Source organism: Quercus robur, chromosome 11 (assembly GCF_932294415.1).
Source record: "Quercus robur chromosome 11, dhQueRobu3.1, whole genome shotgun sequence".
NCBI classification, from domain to species: Eukaryota; Viridiplantae; Streptophyta; class Magnoliopsida; order Fagales; family Fagaceae; genus Quercus; species Quercus robur.
In genome coordinates, this window is record NC_065544.1 from 15,782,371 (window position 1) to 15,804,037 (window position 21,667).

A 21,667-nucleotide genomic window follows, 5' to 3' on the forward strand; every position below is an offset into this window, starting at 1 on the left:
TTCCTGGGAAGGGTCTCCTATATTAGGAGATTTGTGCCTGGTTTGGCCTCAGCTACAGCAGGTCTATCCAAACTATTGAAAAAGAGGAATGAATTTACCTGGGGGACGGAGCAGCAGGAAGCTTTTCAAAGAATTCAGGGCATCATGAATCATTTGCCCACCCTCCAGGCACCAGTACGTGGGCGACTTCTGCTGCTATACTTAGCATCAAACTCCCAGGCAATAGGAGCTTTGCTGGCACAAGAAGACGACCAAGGGAATGAGCAGCCTATATATTATGTAAACAGAACACTCAAGGATACCGAGACCAGGTACCCCAGAATAGAGAAAGCCTGCCTAGTGATCATTTATGCATCCCAAAGGCTAAAGAGGTACTTCTCAGCTCACCAAATCCTTTTGGTAACCAAGTCCCACCCCATAAAAGCACTCCTGCACCAGCCCCTTCTTACGGGAAGAATAGCACAATGGCTAATGTTGCTCTCTCAATATGATATAGGTATAAGAACTCCCAAGGCTGTCAAGAGCCAGGCCATAGCAGATTTGCTAGCTCAATTCCCAAGAAAGGAGGAAGGCCCGCTATGCAAAGAAATCCCTGGTGAGGTAGCAGTAATGGAGATCCCAGGGAAGAAATGGACCATGAGGTTTGACGGGTCGGCTACAACAACTTCAAATGAGGTAAGAATTGTACTAAGTTGTGAAAATGGGGATATCATGCCCTTGTCTTTCAAGCTTGGTTTCTCGTGCTCTAATAATGCAGCTGAATATGAGGCATACTCAACCGGGTTGACTATAGCACTCAACATAGGAGTGAAACATATGAGAGTGTTGGGAGATTCCAATCTTGTAGTCTCCCAAGTGAAAGGTGACTTCGCGTTACGGGAACAAAGCTTAGCAGCCTACAGGACTTGGGCACAAAGGCTGGAGATGGAATTTCAAACCTTTAGCATAGAGTACACTCAAAGAAGTGAAAACAGGTTTGCTGATGCGCTCGCCACCCTGGGATCCCAAATACCATTTAATGGGAGAGATACGCTGATAAAAATAGGAAGACAGGAACATTCTATTGTAAGGATCCTCCAAGGGATGTACCCCGGAGAGTCCAAACAGTGGGACTGGAGGGACGAAGTCAAAGAAAAGATGAAAGAGGCAGGACCTAGAGGGAACATCAAAGAACTAATGGATTACACTCAGATAGAAGGAAAATTGTATAGAAGGCTGCCAGGAGGAATATTGTCCAAATGTATCACCGAGAAGGAAGGAAAGTCGAAACTAGAAGAATTACACGCCCAAGCATGTGGAGTTGCAGAAAAGGTCAGCCTATATAGAAGGATGCAACGCATGGGGTATTACTGGCCAGATATGAACAAGGAAGCAGCAATTATACAGGAGAAATGCCAGGAGTGTCGTTTGGCGATTGATAAAGAAGAAAGCTACGCGGTGTTTATTCCAGAAGATTGGCGGGTTCCTTTCATAGGATACCTGGCTCAGGGGATCCTGCCAACCGACAGAAAACTGGCCCACAAGCTCAAAAAGCTAGCAGGCAGGTATTTCCTGTAGAACGACATCTTATTCAAAAGGGGATACCGTGGGGATCCCCTAAGGTGCCTAGGACCAAAGGAAGTTAGAGAAGTAGTCAGGGAAGTACATTCTGGAGATTGTGGAAGTCACCCGGGGAAGAGAAGGCTGTATAAGCAATTACTGTTGTTGGGATATTACTAGCCAACGATGAAAAGAGACTCTGAGGAGCTGGTCAAAACATGTCATGCTTGCCAAGTCCTGGGAGATGCAATTCACACTCACCCAAATGTTCTACAGGATATGACGACACCATGGTCTTTTCACACTTGGGGGCTTGATCTCATAGGGCCTATAAACCCTCCATCCAACGGTTATATATGGATCCTGACAGCCACCGAGTACTTTACAAAATGGGTAAAGGCCATCCCTTTGAAAAAAGCCACTGGAGCAGCCGTAGCAAATTTCATTCGAAACCACATCATTACAAGGTTCGGGATCCCCAGAAGATTGATCAGTGACAACGGAACCCCATTCATAAACAAAGATATGAAGGGGTTAACTGAAGCATACCACATCAAGCATGGGAGATCTACCCCATACTACCCACAAGGAAACGGCCAAGCTGAAGCTACTAATAGGGTAATGTTGAAGATCCTTAAGAAAATGAAGCATGAGTATGGAGGGAAATGGAGTGACCATCTGGCAGATGTACTTTGGGCATGTAGAAGCTCTGTAAAGACAGCCACAGGCTTCTCCCCATTCTCCCTGGTCTATGGAACAGAAGCCATCAGCCCCGTGGAGTTAGTCATTCCTACACCAAGGGTAGTTCTGGAGGAAAATCAAGGAGAAAGTGAGGACACAAACAATGAAAGGAGGCTAGCAGATCTGGAAGGGGTAGAAGAAGAAAGAGAGCTGGCCAAGAAAAGAAGCCAGAGGTACCAGCAAAGAATGACCAGAGCATATGCACAAGCAGTACGCCCAAGAATGTTCACTAAATGACAATTAGTACTAAGGATGGCGGAACACGTGAGGAGGAACCTGCCAGGGCCTTCCAAGTTCACCCCAAAATGGGAAAGACCCTACATCATTAGTGCAGCTCATGAGAGTGGGTATTATTACCTTACCAAAGAAGATGGGACAGTCCTGACAGAACCCATAAACGAGAAATGGCTGAAACAATACTATGCATAAGGACGAGGGGATCCCGGTACCTTAGGGTCCTTTTACCAGCTTCACCATCTGCTAAGTTTTTTTTTATTTTTATCTTTTTATTTCAGCCTTTATCATGAATTCTGGTCTAAAATGATTTTGTTCAGGAACATATGATAGATTGACACTTTGTGGTCAATACTGCACTAAATGATTTTTTTTCTTTGTTCCTTAAAAATGACCATATTTTAATGAAGTTCCTTTTTCTTCAATATTTAAGTCTTTCTTTGAATACTGCAAAGACCAAGTTTGGATAGATTTAAGGAAGGATATCTGAGTAAAAAAAAAAGAAAAAAGGTATGTAATACCCTTTTACATATGGCCCAAGATTCACCTCGCAGATAATTTCAGATACCCCACAGACAGTTCCAAGTGCATAGGTCTAGGATCACAGATAAAAGTAAAGTATCCAAGATACCTAGCCTAGCACTTGGCAAAAGAGGGGAACCTGTCAAAGTTCATGAACTAGGACCGTATCTCAAAATATATATAGGATAAGATACCAGTGTACCAAGTTTAGTACTTGCATAATAGATTACCGGGTACCTGGATCAGAACTTACAGTGAAGCCTGTGGAAACCATGGTCCAGGACTCAAGAAAGAAAAGAGAAAAGTCATAGGAAAGAAAACGCAATATATCAAAGAGAAAGACAGATTCACATACTAAGAAATTAGAAGCAGTTTTGAAACACCAAAAAAAAAAAAAAAAAAAAAACAAAGAGAAAAGCAATGTTCAAAAATAAACTTTTGTAAATCTAAAGTAAGCTAAGGAATGAGGCCGGCCAACAGGGAGGCATTCGGAGAAATAACAGGCACAGTCGAAGTAGAAAGGATCCTCTGCCGCTTGACCTTCAAGTCTTGTAAAACCTTGTGAGCACGAGCTAAAGCTTCCTCAGCAGCAGCTATCTCGATGTCTATACTCTTGGATGATTGCCTCTGAAACAGCATATGAGCCAACAGACGCAAGTGATCCAACAAAAAAGACAAATTGAACTTGGCCTCCAGAAGGTCTTGGACCACCCTTCTCCACTCCAGAAGCTTTTCTTCAGACAAAGAATCTACAGAAGAATTCCTCAGGGAAACCAGCACAGCACATAGCAACTCCATCAAAATATTTCCCAGAAAAACGCCTCCCCTGAAGCCACTGGTGAAATCCCCGTGACTCTTGAGCAGACTCTCTAACAGCGGCAGGCCTTCAACAGGAATAGAGAAGCGTAGGAAGCTGCCATAAGAAGACCCAAAAGCATGGAAATGGCTGGCAGGAAGACTGTTAAATCCCAAGAGATCAAAGCGAGCCAGGAAGGAGGAGAGCGTTGAATCAAGATCTGAGGCAACCACTCTCGAGGCGTCCCCTATCGCTGTGTCACCACTTGCAGAGACTAGAGGACTTGCAGCCTTTCGCTCTGGCTGAAGATCAGCAATTCGAACGGGTCTCACAATTCCTTCAGGGATAACAGGCTCAGAATCTGTAAAGCCTGTATCAATATTCAAAAAAAAAGAAAAGGAAGAACAGATTTAGTCTTAAAAAAGAAAAGGGGAGAAAGAAGGACAAACTAGTACCGACTTCTTGGGGCAGAGCCTCTTCTTCCTGATCCCCTGATTTCCCCGAAGATTCTGGGAAAGAACATAAGGCAAGTTGGAGAAAGGATGAAGAACCAATGGCAAAATGGCTAAAGGAAGGAAGAGATGCAGGGGGCTTCGCCATTTTTTTTTTAAAAAAAAAGAGAAGGGCGAAGGGAAGGAAAGAAAGGAAAAAGAAACACAGTGGGAGCAGCTCGCACTCACCTTCTGAGCTTTCTGATTCTAAAGAAGAGGCAACACTGGGAGCAGACTTCTCACTGGTTTGACCTAAGAGGAGAAAGAAAAGAAGGAACTCAAAAAAAAAAAAAAAACTGGAAAAGAAAATAGAGATGTAACGCTATTTCAAGGGAACATGACTCACCTGTTTGTTTGGATAAAGGAGTGTCTCCCAAAGCGCCTTTATCTGACAATGTTTGAGGAAACACAGTCCTGATGGGACTAGGAGTGTGCTCAAGATGGGGACTTTGAGATGTAGGGATCTTAGAGGCTTTGGGATCCTGAGAATCCTGGGAACCCTGCATCGGTTGCTCGGTTTCCTCAGCCAGACCACCAGTAGGGGGCTCCTCCTCCACAATAGGAAAGGCAACAGAAAGAGCTGTAACAGTTTCCTCTCCCAGAGCCTTGCCGGTCATAGGAGGAGATACCTCCACCTAAAGGAAGAAGAGGAGGAAAAAGCAGTGCCAAGTAAAAAACAACGGGGTAATGCTAACAACACAGTGCCGGAACAAAAGGGAGAGAACATAAAAAAAAAAAGGAGGCACACATACCACGTCGTCACCAGAAGATTGGCTTTTGCCCTTCTTGTAATCAGACTTGCGTTTGGACTGCAAAGGAAACCACCACTCGTCAGCAAAATAGAAATAAGTGCAACAAGGTGAACAAGTGAAAAAGAGAGAAGAAGGAAAGAAGTCTTGCCCTTCTCTCTCTCTCTACAGATTCTCTGGAAGTCTTTTGCTTACTACGAATACGCCCAGAGGGTCCTAAAGGAGGCTGGGATACAAAACCAGAGGATCCTAAAGAACCATGAACTAAAGCAGTCATAGGAACCTGGGAAAAAGAAGACTCTACCTTGGTCTTCTTCCGGGTCCTTGAAGCCAAAGGTTCCCCGACATCCTTGCCTTCCTGAGATGCCAAGTGTGTTTGAGATTTCCCAATTTTTCTTCTTTTCGTCTCAGAACCTATCTGCACACCCTCTGTGCTTTCATCAACATCAACAGCCTTCATTTTTTTCGGCCTGACATCCTTACCTTTACTCGGAGCGATGGCAGCACCTATTGTCTCCACTGCACCTTTCTTGATGGGCACTCCAAAGGAAGTGCCAATGACGAGACTATAACCCAGCCAAGTCTCAGGAAAATCCTGTGCATAAGTCACCCAACCTCCCCTGGAGGCATGCCACTCTGCAAACCCAGTCTTGTTGCTTGCAGCAGCAGAAACAATCCCAGCAGTAGGAAGGGATAAACGCCTATTGGATGTTGGAGCAGAAACAATACTAAGATTCGGGGTTTCCCGAACTGTACCGAAGCCAACATAGTCAACAAAAGACTTCTGTACTCTTCTCCAATAACTGGTATAACCACTATAAGCAAAGACTCCTCTCTAGGAGTTAGGCACTGCAAATTGGGGGCTCCTCCGTGACCAATAAGAAAAGGCCTGCAGCCTCAGGAAAGGATCCAGAGAAGGAAGGGACGGCACCACTTCCTTAAAAACTGGAGGAACGTCCTGGTCAAAACCAAACTGTCGGAGCACCCGGTGTGCTGAATAATGGGTATATTTTGGGCCACTCGAAGAAGGCACAGGAAGCCAAGAGGGGCTAATGCAGGCAAGATAAGCCAGACTGCCCTCATCACCACGGCGCAAGTCAAAAGTATTACCTATAGAAGATAAAAAAGAATACAATACAAAATCACACGCAAAGCCAAGGCCAAACTCACGAGGGGATCTCCAATGTAAATTCCCTGCTTGGTCAAATAATTCCACAAGATTGAGGCTGCCACCTTTCAAGCTAATCCAACGAAAGATAATGGGAAAAGCATCAGTAGAATTGCCACAAAGACCCTTCACTATGTCAGGGGATCCTTGGAATTTGTCCTTCACAAATTTCAAATTCCTGCACTTGGCCAAAGTAGCTGCAGAACGATCCCACATGAAAATCTGAAGGATAGCACAGTGAAGAGATGAGGTAATCACATAACAAGAATTACCCTCGGTCTCATCTCCATGAAGCTGGTCCAATTGAGAGTAAACATGACCCAAAAACATAGGGGCCAAAGGATATTGGGTATCTCGAGCCAACTTGATTGCTAACGGAAAAAGGGAAGACTTAACTCCGTACCCAGGGAACTCACTAAACAAGAACTTGCTAAGCCAAAAAGCCAGAAAACCGGCCCACCTCACTTCCTTATTTTTCTCATGAGAGAGGGTCATCACCCATTTCCCCATTCTAGCCGGCTTACCACCAGAAGAGGCAGCACGACCACCAAAATGAACAAACAATTTATCTTCCACCACGAGATCCTGCCTAGAAAGGTTAATATCAAAGGGGCTCTCGTCACCAAATATCGGGAGGAGGAAGTTATTAACCACATCTTCCAAGATAATCGTCAATTCACCAACAGAAAAGAAAAAAGTATGAAGGGAAGGGCACCAACGACGTACCAGATACCTGAGCCCTTTGGCGTCTCTGAAGCCCTCAAGGTTTCTGGAAATAGCCATTGCCTTTAGGATACCAGCGCGCTCCAAGCGACCCACAAACTCAGCATCAGACAGTTCCTTGTCTACCCAGATAGGCCAGCCCTGAATTTTTCCCGGGACAAAATCAAAGAAGATGGGAACCGCCTCTCGAACTCCTTGTCTAATCTGAAGGTCAAAAATCTCTCTAGGGTCAGGAACCTGGGCGGAACCGGCGAAACCCGCTTGGCCAGAAAACATCCAAGCATGAGGAGATGGAGGAGCCTCACCATGAGATACATGAGGGAAAAACGAACTGAGAGAATACCAAGGATCCCGTAAAGGGAAGGCCGGACGTTCGGTAACCTCGTGAGAATCACTCAGAGCAGAACTAGAAGAACCTTCGCCCTCAGAAGGACTGGGGGTATGCTCTCTCCTCTTTCGGGAAGAAGAAGAAGCCATTGGAACAACACGTACAATGAGAAGAGAAGAGATTGAAAGTGCGAAAAGGGGGAAGACCGGAGTAACAGAGAAGAAGAGAAAAAAAAAGAGAAACCCAAAGAATAAAAGACTCAGAGAAGCAAAGTGATAAGATGAAATGGCTACAATAAAGGCGCAAATAGCAGTTGGGGAAGACAGTGTATGGAAAGACGCACCAGTTGCCAAAAAATTTAATTTGAAGAAGGGATTAATCAGTGGTTATTAATGAGAAGTAACGGGAAACGAGAAAAGTGGGTAGAGGAATTTTACCTCAAATACTCAACTGCCACGTCCCGTGCAAAGAGGAAGCTGCAAAAAATAATAATAATAAGTGAACGCAACACGCAAAAAGGAAGGGAACCCAGTAGAAGTTGAAAAAGGGGGATCCTACGAAAATCTTAGAAAACCTAAATCACTCACGCGTGGGCTTCAGGCAACCCACGAGCTCGGGGGGCTAAATGTTGAGGTCTAAAAAGGATCATAGTGGAGGAAGCCCAAAAGAATGAGTCAAGCCCAAAAGAAAAAATCAAGCTGAGCCCAAAGTAGCAGATGCAGGAGACCCATGAAGGAATAAAAAGGCTCAGGGGATCTTGAAGCCCAGACGAAGAAGCATACAAAAAAAAAAGAGAACCACGGCAAGGGATAAGAAGTAAGGATCCTCAGGAACCATCAAGAGGCGTGGATCCTTTCAGGCGCAAAGACAAAGGAAGACTAGGACAGCTCGAAAGAAAAAGACAGAAGAAGAAAACAAGAAACAAAAGCAAAAGAACGCAAGCGCCAGTAGAACCCAGCGACCTCTCATGGCACAGACAGAAAAAGCTTCGGGGAACCAGAACGGGGAAGCACAAAAAAAAAGAATGATAACAAGCGGCTTTCAAGTTGGCAGAACAGGATTCCGCCCAGATGGGAAAGAAAAGGGAAAAGTGGAAAATGCCAAAAACGGGGATGCCGAGAATGACATACCTCAGCACATCCCAAAGAAGATGGCCAACCAGGAACTTTCAAAAGAATCAGGGCTGAAAGAAGGAAAGAATGAGAAAAAACGGAAATGGGACTTACCGAGTGATGGGTACAGGATGTGCTCTGTTTGCAAAAGGGTAAAACAGGGGAACCAACGGTTCCCCAGGAAGACCAAAAACTCCATTATAAAAGGAAGGGATGGGTTGCAAAGAAAGAGCAGCGAAAAAAAGAGAGAAACACAAAAAAGAAGAGATTTTCTAGAAAAAAACTATCAGTAAATCTGTGGTGAAGAGAAAGAAAAACACCAAGGGAAAAACAAATATTGCTTTTCGGTATCCTGTAAAAACCACTATTGCACATACTCGGATTCAAAGAGAATCAAACTTTGCAAGTTTTGAAGGCTGAAATAGCCACTCAAGACTGTAATTTTTGAGCTTGATTGAACCTTGTATCACGTCCTAGTGAGCTTTCTGTAATTTAATAGACAATATATTAATGAAATATGCTTCATATTTCCCAGGATTCTCTCAGCATTAATTTTTTATCGCTTTGCTAATCCTGTTTCTTTCCCTCTGAATTTACCTTGTTGATTTTTTTTGCATTCTTCGATACGAATATCCTTGCCAACTCAAAGTGCTTTTGTGCCGGGGTGTCTTATTACAGACAACGTATTGATGGCTTATGAGACGCTAAACACTATGCACTCTAGGAAAAAGGGCAAGAAAGGGTCTTTGGCATTGAAGCTGGACATTAACAAGTCCTATGACCAGGTTGAATGGTTGTTCCTACAGGGAATTATGGAAAAGATGGGCTTCCCAACTTTATGGATAGAAAGGGTGATGAGTTGTGTTACCACACCATCCTTCTCTATTCTTGTGAATGGAAAACCATATGGTATGATTCATCCATCTAGAGGACTTAGTCAAGGAGATCCTCTATTAACATTCTTGTTTCTGTTGTGTGCAAAAGGTTTTACTACTCTTTTGGCAAAAGCAAAATTGGAAGGGAGAATCAAGGGGGTGTCAATTTGTAGAAGAGCACCCAAAGTCACTAACCTACTATTTGTAGATGATTCTTTGTTGTTTTGCCAAGCAATCAAGCTGAAGGAGAGGCCATTGCTGAGATTCTTTAAACCTATGCAAAAGCTTCAGGGCAGAGCATAAATTTGGAGAAGTCTTTAGTGTACTTTAGCAGCAACACAACAGGTAGCCAAAAACAGGAGATGCTGCAAACTTTGGGGGTTAAGGAGGTGGATAGATTTGAATCTTATCTAAGGCTAACAACCTTGATTGGGAGGGCTAAATACCACACTTTCTCTTACTTGAAGGACAGAATATGGAAGAAATTGCAAGGGTGGAAAGGCGTGCTTCTATCCAGAGTTGGCAAAGAGGTTCTCATTAAGGCAATGGTCCAGTCCATCCTCACATATACAATGAGTGTGTTCCAACTCCCTATGAAATTATGTGATGAACTGGATGCTTTGTGTGCAAAATTCTGGTGGGGATAGGTAGGGAATGAAATGAAAATTCATTGGAAAAGTTGGGATAAGCTGTCAATATCAAAAAAGGAGGAAGGGCTAGGATTCTGAGACTTACATGCATTCAACCTAGTAATGTTGGCTATGCAAGATTGGAGAATGATTCAAAGCACTGATTCCTTGCTATATCAGTGCTTCAAAGCAAGGTATTTTCCACGATCTTCCTTTCTTGATGCTATAGGGTCATGAAATTGCTCATTTTTTTGGAGAAGCTTAATGGTAGCACTACCTATCCTGAAATCTGGCCATTGTTGGAGAGTGGGGAATGGATCATCAATTAGTGTCCAAAGGGATAGATGGATCCCTAACCACCTAACAGAAATGGGATGTTTAATGTCAAGTTGGCTTATAAGGTAGCAAGAAGGGGTGGTGATTAGGCAAAAAATTCCCGTGGCTGTGCTGGGAAAGATGTGTGGGCAATGTTATGGATGCTTTGAATCCCAAACAAAATCAAAGTGTTTGGATGGAGAGCATGTCATGATATCTTGCCTACTCGTTTGAACCTGACAAAGAGGTGGATTCTCAATGATAATGGTTGCCCAATTTGCACCAAAGTTTTTGAATCAGCCATACATGCTTTGTGGGATTGTGCTACTACTCAAGACATCCAGGCTAGGAGTATTAAAAAGCTGCAAAAAGGGTGTCACATGCAATTTGATATGCTTCATCTCATGGAGTATCTAATGGAGCAGTTATCTATGAAGGAGATGGAAATGTTTTGGATTCAAGCCTAGTTTATCTGGAATCAGTGTAATATGGTGGTGCATGGAGGTAAACTACGTGACCCGATCAGCCTAAACAAGAGAGCTTCATACTACCTTGATGAGTATAAACAATCATAGGCATCACTGGCAGCAATCCCGGCCTTACGACCTAGTGGGAGTTTTGGCAATCGCCTCCACAATCTACCTTTAAACTTAATTTTGATGTAGTAGTTTTTTCGAAATTGAATAAGTCTGGGTTTGGAGCGATAGTCCACAATGACAAGGGAGAGGTTATGGCTACAATGATTGCCAATGGGCCGAAGGTAAGTAACAGTGATGAAGCCGAAATGCTTGCTTGTTGAAGAGCTCTTGAATTCACTATGGACGCTGGTTTCTCAAGGCTAGTTATTAAAGGCGACAATGTCAATGCCATACAAGCCATTTTATCACCATTGGTTAACCATTCATTGTTAGGGAATGTGGTGAATGATATTTGCCATTTGATTTGTGGACTATAGTGGGTGAGTATTAGTTGTATAAGGAGAGGTGGAAATAAGGTTGCACATGTACTTGCACAACATGCTAGAAATAGCTTAGATGATTTGTATTGGATGGAGGACTCTCCTCCACCTGCTATGGAAGCCCAGTACCAAGATACTATCTTATTATGAATTAATGAATGTTCCGTTTTCAAAAAATGAAAGAAAAAGAAACGCATACATTAAAGCATGCTACTCTATTGAATATATAGTGATGAAATTATAAATAAATAAATGTGATTACCGCTGGCCATGTATAAGATGACTCTATCCAAAAGCAAATTGAGCTTAAGCTAGTGAAGAAGCAAATAGCTTATATATGTTTATGTTTTTATATATGAATTTATCTGATATCTTATATTAGCACTTTTTTATTATAATATTGTTATGTAAAATAAAGTGTTGTTTCCCGAGACTTTTGAGCTTTTATATAAATGAAATGATGAAATATGTCCTTATATGTACTATAGTTCTGGGTAAAAGAAAAGTACTATTGAGAGTTTCCTATCCTACAAGTAGTGTAGGCTTGTAAGGATAATCAACGAAGGTAGCTGGGTTGTTGTATCCTAGGAGTGGCACACATAATGTTTTAGTCTACTACACCAGAAATCTCATAGACGTATGTATCATCTCAAAACAGTGACACCACATCTCAACCCCGCCATCTAAACCCCGCCATCTACAATCATTCATGAATTGATGATAATTTTCTTTTGATGTTATAAGACTTCTTTGATGCATTATTGAGATAATATCTCTCCATTGTTCTCTAATTATATGGTATATTCTAATTTATGTGAATTTTAATCATTTATATGATATTTTGAAGGTAATGAAATTCAATTTATTTATCAATTATTGTTCTTAAGAACAACATAAGGATGAGAATAAGAAGAGGAAAAAATAAATGAAGATAAAGGGATGGAAGAAGAGTGATATTAAGGTAGATAGTAGTGGGGTGATGAAAAGGTAAAAGGTAGAAGAAATGTTGGAAAAAGTACGTGTAACAATAATTTGGGGATTAATAGGTTGAAAAGAGTTAAAAATGAGAGAGAGAGAGGGAGAGGTGGATGATGTGGCTGCTGATATGGCTCAACAAGAGCGTAGCAACAATAAATGCTATATTTCAGCTTTTAGATATATATAGATCGATTGGGTAAATTAATGCCTCTAATAATATAATTAATCATACATCCTTTAGCATTACTGTAAACACAAATGCTTGAGCTGCTCTACTCCAACAAGTTTTTTAGGGGAGTAGCATAATTTACAAAATATAATTATTGATACGAACAAAAAGGAAAAACTATTGTCAAAATTCTCAGTTGTCAATCTTCTCCAACATCCTTTAGAAACTTTAATTTGATATTTTTGAGTGTTGTTACGACATCTCTCATGTTTGACCTCTCTTCAGGTGCCTTTGTTGAACAAGCCATAGCCAATTTCATAATGGACAACATACAATCCAGCTTAACATTAAAATTCTCTTCACCTCTCTTCAGCAAATTAGAATCTATAACTTCAATTACTGAATGAGGTATTGATTGTCTTACCCAACCTTTTAGGTTCATTTCTCCGGCAAACATTTCATCTGTGGGATTCTTTCTGGTGAATGTTTCCATTAACAAAATGCCATAACTATACACGTCACCGCGTGTGGAAATAATCCCTTGTGATCCATACTCTACAAGTTTGATTGAAATTTATTGTCAAAATGCATTAAATATCTATTATTGATGGTGAAAAGAAAAATGCTCAATGTGTTTCTAAGAAAGCTTTGTATGTGTGTGTGTGTGTTTGTAAAAGTAAAATTGAATTGGAAATTAGAAACATCACCTGGTGCCATGTAACCAATAGTGGCCAATGTCATGGTTTGTGTCATAGAGTCTTCATTGCCTAAGAATTTTGAAATGCCAAAGTCACTTACAAGTGCTACCGTGTCTTTGTTTAGAAGAATATTGCTTGGCTTCAAATCACAATGAACAACAGGTAAAGGACAGCGATGATGGAGATACTCCAATGCTGATGCAACATCTATCATCATGCTCAATCTTTCTAGCATATCCAAGAAGTAGTTATGAGAATACAACAACTTCTGAAGGCTCCCCTTGGGCATGTACTCTAGCACCAAGGCTTTAAAATCATTGCTACTACAACAACTGATGATTTTCACAAGATTTCGGTGGCGAATACTGCACAATATATCACATTCATCTTCAAAACTCTTACACCCTCCTTCTATATTCAAATTAAAAACCTTTATTGCAACAGTAGTCCCATCTGAAAGTGTACCTTTGTACACTGAGCCAAAACTCCCTTTCCCAACTAAGTTAGTTTCGTTGAATCCATTTGTTGCTTGTTCAAGTTCTAGATATGTTATTCTTCTCCATGTTGCTAGAGGTAACAAATCTCCTTGACTTTTTCGTTTTGCATCTCTCTTTTGCCCTCTCATTAAAACAAATACAAGGAATAATGCAAGTATTGCTGCTATCATTGTTGGCAGAATATACCTTACTATAACTGCAGTGGTTGTCTTTGAACTTCTTTTACATGGTGGAACTTGCAGTTTGAGTGGACCACATAATGCTTGATTTCCCATGAATGATGATGCTGAGAATTGATTAAAAACACCTCTAGAAGGAATTTCACCTTGCAATCTATTGAAAGACACATTGAAATATTTGAGGCATTTGAGTTCTATTAGAGACTGGGGAATTTCTCCTGAAAATTTGTTATCAGATAGATCCAAACGTTCCATGCTTATCAAATTACCAAATGATTGAGGAATAGGACCCTGGAATTTGTTATGCGCTAAAGAGAGGTTAACCAAAAAACATAGGCCTTTAATAGCATGAATTTCACCTGATAATTTATTCCATGATAAGTCCATTTGTGTTACATGCTCCAGTTTCCCAATATCTAATGGTAGATAACCATTTAAAGAATTGGATGACAAGTTTATTCGTAGTATGTCTCTAAGACTCCAAAAGGATGTGGGTATGGAAGTTAGCTGGTTGGAATCCAAATACAAATTTTGAAGTGAAGAAAGACTTCCCCAACATGTTGGTATTGATCCAAAGAGCTCATTTTGACTTAAATGTAAATCAACCAATTTCCTCAAATGACAAATATCATTTGGGATTGACCCATGGATTCTATTGTTTTGAAGAAACAAACCTTGGAGATTTCCCAGATTTCCGACTATAGTTGGAATAGGTCCAATCAATTCGTTGTCGTTTAGGTTTAGGGTCATCAAATTGCTTAAATTACCAATTTCTCTTGGAATTATGCCCTTAATGTTGCACTTAAATGCTACAAATTCTTCAAGAGAAGTAGAAAAATTTCCTTTGAGAATCGGAAGGGTTCCATTCAGTGGGTTATTTCCTACCACTATACTTGTCAAATTTAAGCAATTTGTCAAAGATGAAAGAAAACTCAATTCTAGAGTTGATGATTCTCTAGTCAAAAAATTGTTGACTAAGTTGAGTCTCTCCAAATGCCTTAAATTTCCCAGGGTATTAGGAATAGAGCCATAGAAATAATTTGCACCCAGCTCAAGTTCAGTGAGCATAGAAGCATTTGAGATAGAATTGGGGATTATTCCTTCTAGTCTATTTTCCCATAAATAAAGTACCTTAAGATTTGGAAGCCAGTGGCCTATGCTTGATGGAAGATTTCCAGAGAGCTGGTTCATGTATAGACTAATGACTTCAATGTTTGAGCCGTTGAAGGTTGCATTTGGGATGTGACCAGTTAAGCTGTTATTGGCCAAGGTTACTTCCGTTAGATTTGGAAGAGTCACAATCTCATGTGGTATTTCACCTGCCACAATAACTCGAAACAAATTCAAACCTCATTATCCACCAAAATACCTCAAAGATTTTAGATTCTCTTCAAAAAATTCATCCTAAATACTTGAGAAAATTTTATTACAACTACCATATAAGAAGGCTGCATCTAGAATAACAATTTAAAAGTATGTTTGACAGTTAAAAAAAAAAAAAAACCCAGCTTTTGCCACTCTCTCTCTCTCTCTCTCACAATCCCTTTCTATATAATAAGCAAATCAACAGAGTTCATCCAAATCACTCTAAGTAGATAATGAAAGAATAATCATTTTTTAGCCAGGGTGTAAAACCGGACAAAATGGGCTTCTGCCCTTTTCAGGCAAATTAATTAGCCTTTTGCCCTTCTTCCCAAACTAAATAGGGAAATGCCCCTCTTTTGAAAATCGACTTTTTCAAAATCGAGTTAAGTTCTATAATGACGTTTTCAAGAACCTATAGTGACGTTTTTAAGGACCTATAGTGGCGTTTTATAACTTGATATCTATAAAATCGAGTTATAGGCAATAAAATTGACTATAACTCGATTTTATAGATATCAAGTTACAAAACGTCACTATAAGTCTTTAAAAACGTCACTATAGGGCTCCAGAATTTTTTTTTTTTTTTTTAACTCGATTTTGAGAAAGTCGATTTTCAAAAGAGGGGCATCTCCCTATTTAGTTTGATAAGAAGGGCAAAAAGCTAATTAATTTTCTAGAAAAGGGCAGAAGCCCATTTTGTCCGTGTAAAACCTGCCCTTTATACATTTCCTTTTAAGTGTATTACTTTTAGTGTTTTCTACTTGCTCTATATTAGTAATCAGTTTAGGCTTGTTAAGCCTTTATTCTATTTGTTGTGCAAACTTAATTCTCCACTTGTATGTTTATCTATAGGAATCACCATAAATAAATACATCAGTTTGTAAGAAATATGTAGTAAGACACTAAGACTTGTAAAGTTGTAATATGTATGGTACACTAGATACACCTCTAACTTCTCTAATTACTGTGGTCTTTATCAATCCACTACAACATGTGTATACAACATTCACCACCCTGTTTAGATGAGAAAGCATTCCATAATTATGAGATGTATTAAAAAATTTTCTTACATAAAAGTGAATCTCATGTACATGATCTATGGATTAGACTTATTTTTTTGGTGAGAAGAGAGCATATAAAGCACCATATACACTAACTAATTTCTAGCAAAAAAAAAAAAAAAAACTACACACTAAATAACTACACTTGATGGACCTTATAAGTTTTTAAAATTTCAAACATTCTTGGAGAGGAGAGGGAAGTAATATTTAAATTGAAGTGGTTATAATCTTACCTGTAAAGTAGTTATCGTCCAAGTGAATTATCTCAAGGGAAGTACAATTTCCCAAACCTTTTGGAATCCTTCCTACAAAATTTCATAACATATACAACAGATCAAGAGCTAGTAGGTTTAATTTACCTAATGATAGATCATGAGCTTTTTATTTGGAAATTAAAATAATCCATTTTGAAGAAGGGTTAGTGACATATAGAAATGTGTCCTAATTACTCATAAGAAGCAAAACCAAAAAGAGAAAAAAAAAAAAAATGAAGAAGAGAAGAAGAGAGTAAAGGAAGAAAAGAAAGTAATACTTCCTTCGATGCATTCTGTTAGGCTCTAAGGATTAGGAACTAATGTATTAGAACTCTAATTTGTATTGTTGGCAAATCATGATCAAAACAAGTTTTAGTCTTGTTTAGACTTGTTCAAAGTATATACGTTTTATGTAAAATTGGAATCGAGTTACTGCAGAATTTATTGTGCAATTCTGTTTGGCTCGATCGATCGAGAATTAGACTCGATCGATCGAAACTCGGGCAGAATATTTTTCTGCAGAATTTTTCCAACACAGCTTAAGCCTATTTGACGTGTAGGGTTTTATATTTTGTCTTAAGTATAAAAGAAAAAACCCTAGCCACGTTTTGGTAACTCCATTATGCTGTGTGTGTGAATCTTTTGTGAGATTAAGAGGTGGTTGTCTTCACACATACTTAGGGTTTCCAAGAATCAAGACTATGTCAAGAACTTGGTGATCGATTTAGTTGCTACATTAAAGAGTTTAAAGAAACACAAGTGGGTGTGCTTGTATTTGCTGGAGAATCCAAGAAAGAAGGAGTCCGTGGTCTCGGAGCTTGCACATGGTCGTGTCAGTAAGTTTCTTCTGGTGGGTAGCAATAGGATGTTAGTGGTCTAAGTCGCTATTGTAAAACTTCGATTCTTTTATAGTGGATTCAAGTTTACCTTGAAGATAGCTAGGTTAAATCCTTCCCAAGTTTTTACCGATGTGGTTTCCTAGGTCATCATATCTTTGTGTTATTTATATTCTGCACTTTACATTGACATGATTATATGATTATGTTAACCTAGATCTGAAATTTGGACTAAGTAATCACTTAACTAATTTACTAGGTTAATTCAGTTGTGTTTTAAGAGGTCAAAAAAGATACACATTCATTGGCTTAAAGCTCATATATATATATATATATATATATATATATATCTCCGAGCTTTCTTAATGAAGATACCTGTTTTGTGTGGAAATCATGGGAACCTTTATACTTTGAATTTTCAAATGATTTGTATTAATGTCACATTTTTGTTGTCTACATTAAGTTGGGTCCATGGGCATCACCATTGGGACGGAGGAGATGCTAAATGAACCAGTGGGTAATTGATTTGTAGTTATGTCACGTAGGATTGAATTTTCTTTGAACTCTGATTGTTCAAATGATTTGTACTCATGTTGTGAATTTTTTTTCTTGGATAATTAATACAATAAAATACATTCCCTTTTTAAAAAAAATTAATGTTCTATACTCAAAACTTCAAATAAATATTAACTCTCCTAACGTAGTCAAGAAAAAAAAATACTTAATATGGTATATTATAACAATATTTCTCCTAATCCACTTGGCAAATTATATATGCCATTGTTTTTTAAAAAATAAAATCTTTTACACTGCTATATAGTTTTTGAAATTTTTTCGCAATTTGCTCACCTTTTAATAATTCGAAATGAACTCTAGGATATAAAAAACAAAGAATGATACTTTTTAGTTAATTCAAACGAAAAACATCATACAACATCTTAAAAAATCAAGGAGGCATACATAGAACATTTAAAATTTTTTGAGTATATGATTATTAATATTTGTAAGTTAACTTATATTTTCATTTTACTTTTAATTTTTCAAATGATTTTTTTAATATCTTATATTTATATTTAAATTCATATATTGATTGATTGATTTTTTTTTTTTTTACTGTTTTGATCTATATATTTATATTCAAATTAAATTATGATGTAGTTTAAGTATAATACTGATTATCTCAAAAAAAAAAAGTATAATACTGATTATAATATACTAGGCTTGAAAAAAAAAATGATGAAAACCAAATACGATAAAAAATAAAAAATAAAAAAAACTTACATCGTCATTATATTATATTACTAGTATTATGCCCGTGCGTTGCACGGTTTTGATTATAAACTTTTAGTATAATTTTATTAAGAAATAATAAATTAATAATCACTTGAATATAGATTATATAAATTGCATATAATTTATTGTTCTTAAAAGTATCATGCAATCACGCAACATATTTATATGAAAAAATTCATAAATTTAATAATTAAAAACCTATGGAAACTTAACCAAAGCTATTTCATTTGCCAAAAAAATAAACATAATTCTCTTTTAATCAATATAAGAATACACTAAAAAAACTGTATATATAGAAAATTTTCAATTGTGAAGATATTAGATTTCTAATCAATTTAAGAATTATAAGAGAAATAGAATTATTAGGAAAACGATATGTACTAAAAAAAATTATCACAATTAAAGTTCAAAAAAAAAAAAAACAACGTAAAACTCTTCACTTAGGATGCATATTTATCCAAAAAACTTGGAAGTTAGGCCTTGGGAGAGTTCTATTAGACATAGAATTTCAAATTATATTGAAGTTAAATTATAAGAGAAATTATTAGATGGTTTGGAATTAAAGAAACACCTATCCTATGTGAAATCCTAATCAATTATATATATATAGTTAAAATATGTTTCTATCCAAAAAAAAAAAATAGTGTATATTTTTTTCTAAAATTATTTTTTATCTAAAATTTTAAATAGTGTATATTTATTTTTAAATTTTTATGTGTCTTATCATTTTAAATCTAAAAAAATTATGCAATATGGATTAGACCTTGTTTTTTAGTGTAGTATTTAAAAAAAAATGAGAAGAATTAGATTACACTATCTCTACGTCGCTGCAATTTAAGATAAATTAGACCTCTTTGTTTTTGAGTGTAGCATTCGTCGTTGCAATTTAAGATGCATTAGACTTTTTTATAATACACTACACGTAAAAAATAAGGATTACATGGATAAGATGAAGAATTTGGATTGTAATCAAATAAAGATTTTTATCAATTTAGAAATTATAGGAGAAGAAAAATTATGTATATTTTTTAAATCTAAAAATTTTAAAAATTTTCTACAATATGGTGAGGTCACTGAACGCAACCACGACGTTTAAGCTCAACTTTTATTATATAGTATATAATATGAGAAGAATGAATACATTATTATTGTAATTCTATTGTATTGTATAATTATTCAAATCAATTGCTGAAGATATTATGTCCTTATCATTAAGTACTCTCTATTGAATCTCAACCAAAAAAATAATAATAATAATAATAATAATAAAAAATAAAAAAAAGGTTCCCTCCATTTTATGTGGACAGGCCAGCAAAAAGCGGAAGCTTAAAGAAGTACTAAAGGTCAGGTATGTTGCTGATTGCGATTTATTTGTGATGTTAGTGAACACAGAAAAGGAAGGAATTGCTTTTTCCACCGTTAATTACTTTTCTCTTATCCGAGTGGGCAGTGCACTAGTGATTGAATTATGGAAGGTGTAGGGTATACCAGAATGATGAGACCAATAATTTTTCATATCTATTAAACTAATATACACATCTTTCTTTTTCAGTGTTTGAATTATCTAATGAATGTGTAACATTTACACGCTGTGAACAGTCAAATTTAAAATATATGCATGAGATACATTATCGAGATAAAAGTTAAAAGGACAAAATGCACATTCTCGAGATAAAAGTTGTAGATAGTGGAGGGCATCCAACCTGAAAGTTTGTTTTCGCTGAGATGAAGTACTTTCAGTGACAATATGTTGCCTAGAGATTCTGGAACAGTACCTTCAAAACTGTTCATGTAAGCATACAACACTTGAAGTTTAGGTAAGAACCCAAACCATGATGGTAACATTCCAGAAAAGTTGTTCAATCCAAAGCTGACAACTTCCAATTTTCGCAAGGAAGCTAACTCATTGGGCAGAGAACCATGAAAATTGTTGTTTCTGAAGGATAAATGAGACAAGAATGTTAGTTTTCCCACTTGTGGAGCAATGGTTCCTGAAAGACCCATGTGAGAAAGATTCAAGGCAGTGACTCTAAGGTGTTTGGAACCACAAGTGATCCCAATCCAGTTGCAAACAGAGGTAGAGGTAGACCAATTGCTTGCCAAGGTTTTGTAAGGGTCATCAGTGATATGGTCTTTGAGAGCAAGGAGAGCTGATTGGTCTGTGGTGATGTTGGTCCTCGCTGCCACAGTTGTGCTAGCCATTAAACAGTGTACCAACAACAACACAAAAAAGACGAGAAAGGAAGAAATCTTCATGAGTTTCTACTTTCTATCTGTCGGTTGATTTGTGAGGCCAACTACTATTGTATCAAACAAGTGTGGCTGGATGATACTTTTATACATGGAGATCTCAATTGTTGTTGAATTACGAAGAAAAAGAAGAGGGCGACTAAATCAACATTCAATTTTTTTTGTAGTCTTCGTCTTCCTAAGAAAAGGATAGGGAAAAGGACAACTTTTTGTTTTTTTTATTGTTTTTGCTGAAAAGAAAGATGCATGTTACATGCAACATAGTTCATGGCCCACATCGGTTTCTTATATTCATTTCCACGCCTCTTTTATTTATCTCTTGTGGTTAAGTTAAAATTTTCAATAGAGATTAGGATCAGTCATCATGCATGTACTGTTTGGTGGGATCCATGAAGAAAAAAAGAAACTAGACAATCAATTATGATCATGACTTTGACAACATATTTAAGTTTATAGATGATAGTAAAGATACATTTTTGTTCAATTATTAGATAGTTGATACATTATTGCACATTGTGATAACGTCTTTAATACTCCAAATAGTTATTAAGTCCGACCCAATTCGGCCAGTCAGACCAGTAATCCAGTGAACCTGTATCTTTTTTAATTTTTAATTTTTTTTTTTTTTTATACAAGATAGAATTCTACTTTAGCCTAATCTAAGTGTATATGTGTATGAAACTCCCTCCTGGAGACTTGAACCCTAACCCTTGCCCTTCGCACCCCACAAGTATTTATACTTATAGAATGACCATCGCACCAAGGGTGTGCACCAAGAGTGAACCTATACCTTAGTCGATCAGGTTTCTTGATTGGACCATTTATGAAATAGACCCGGTAAAACCCAAAAAAATCCCATATTTTTTCCGCAACGTGTGCAACTCAAATGAGTTGATATGACCCATCC

General features: G+C 37.9%; 1 protein-coding gene and 1 long non-coding RNA gene across 2 annotated transcripts in view; one reads left to right on the forward strand and one right to left on the reverse strand.

Annotated features, from left to right (window-relative positions):
• Positions 1-21,035, forward strand: part of LOC126705540 (uncharacterized) — a 59,219-nt gene extending 38,184 nt beyond the window's left edge. The window contains exon 2 of the long non-coding RNA XR_007648308.1: positions 20,588-21,035. This is a non-coding gene — a long non-coding RNA (uncharacterized LOC126705540). The remainder of the gene's footprint in view (positions 1-20,587) is intronic.
• Positions 12,370-20,766, reverse strand: LOC126705531 (probable LRR receptor-like serine/threonine-protein kinase At3g47570). The gene is made up of 4 exons (XM_050404588.1): positions 20,214-20,766; positions 16,361-16,432; positions 13,035-15,020; positions 12,370-12,882 (listed from the first exon to the last, which is right to left on the reverse strand). Exons 1-4 carry the CDS (start codon positions 20,764-20,766, stop codon positions 12,527-12,529), a joined length of 2,967 nt encoding a protein of 988 aa, XP_050260545.1. The 3' UTR covers positions 12,370-12,526.
• Positions 21,036-21,667: the final 632 nt, after the last annotated feature.

What these genes read in the sequence shown, in the direction of transcription:
- LOC126705531 (XM_050404588.1), bottom strand. Translation starts at nt 20,766, where the DNA reads ATGAAGATTTCTTCCTTTCTCGTCTTTTTTGTGTTGTTGTTGGTACAC. An exon ending in GGACGATAACTACTTTACAG is followed by an intron (nt 15,021 to 16,360) that starts GTAAGATTATAA and finishes TTATTGTGGCAG; the next exon opens with GTGAAATACCACATGAGATT. An exon ending in TATTGGTTACATGGCACCAG is followed by an intron (nt 12,883 to 13,034) that starts GTGATGTTTCTA and finishes TCAAACTTGTAG; the next exon opens with AGTATGGATCACAAGGGATT.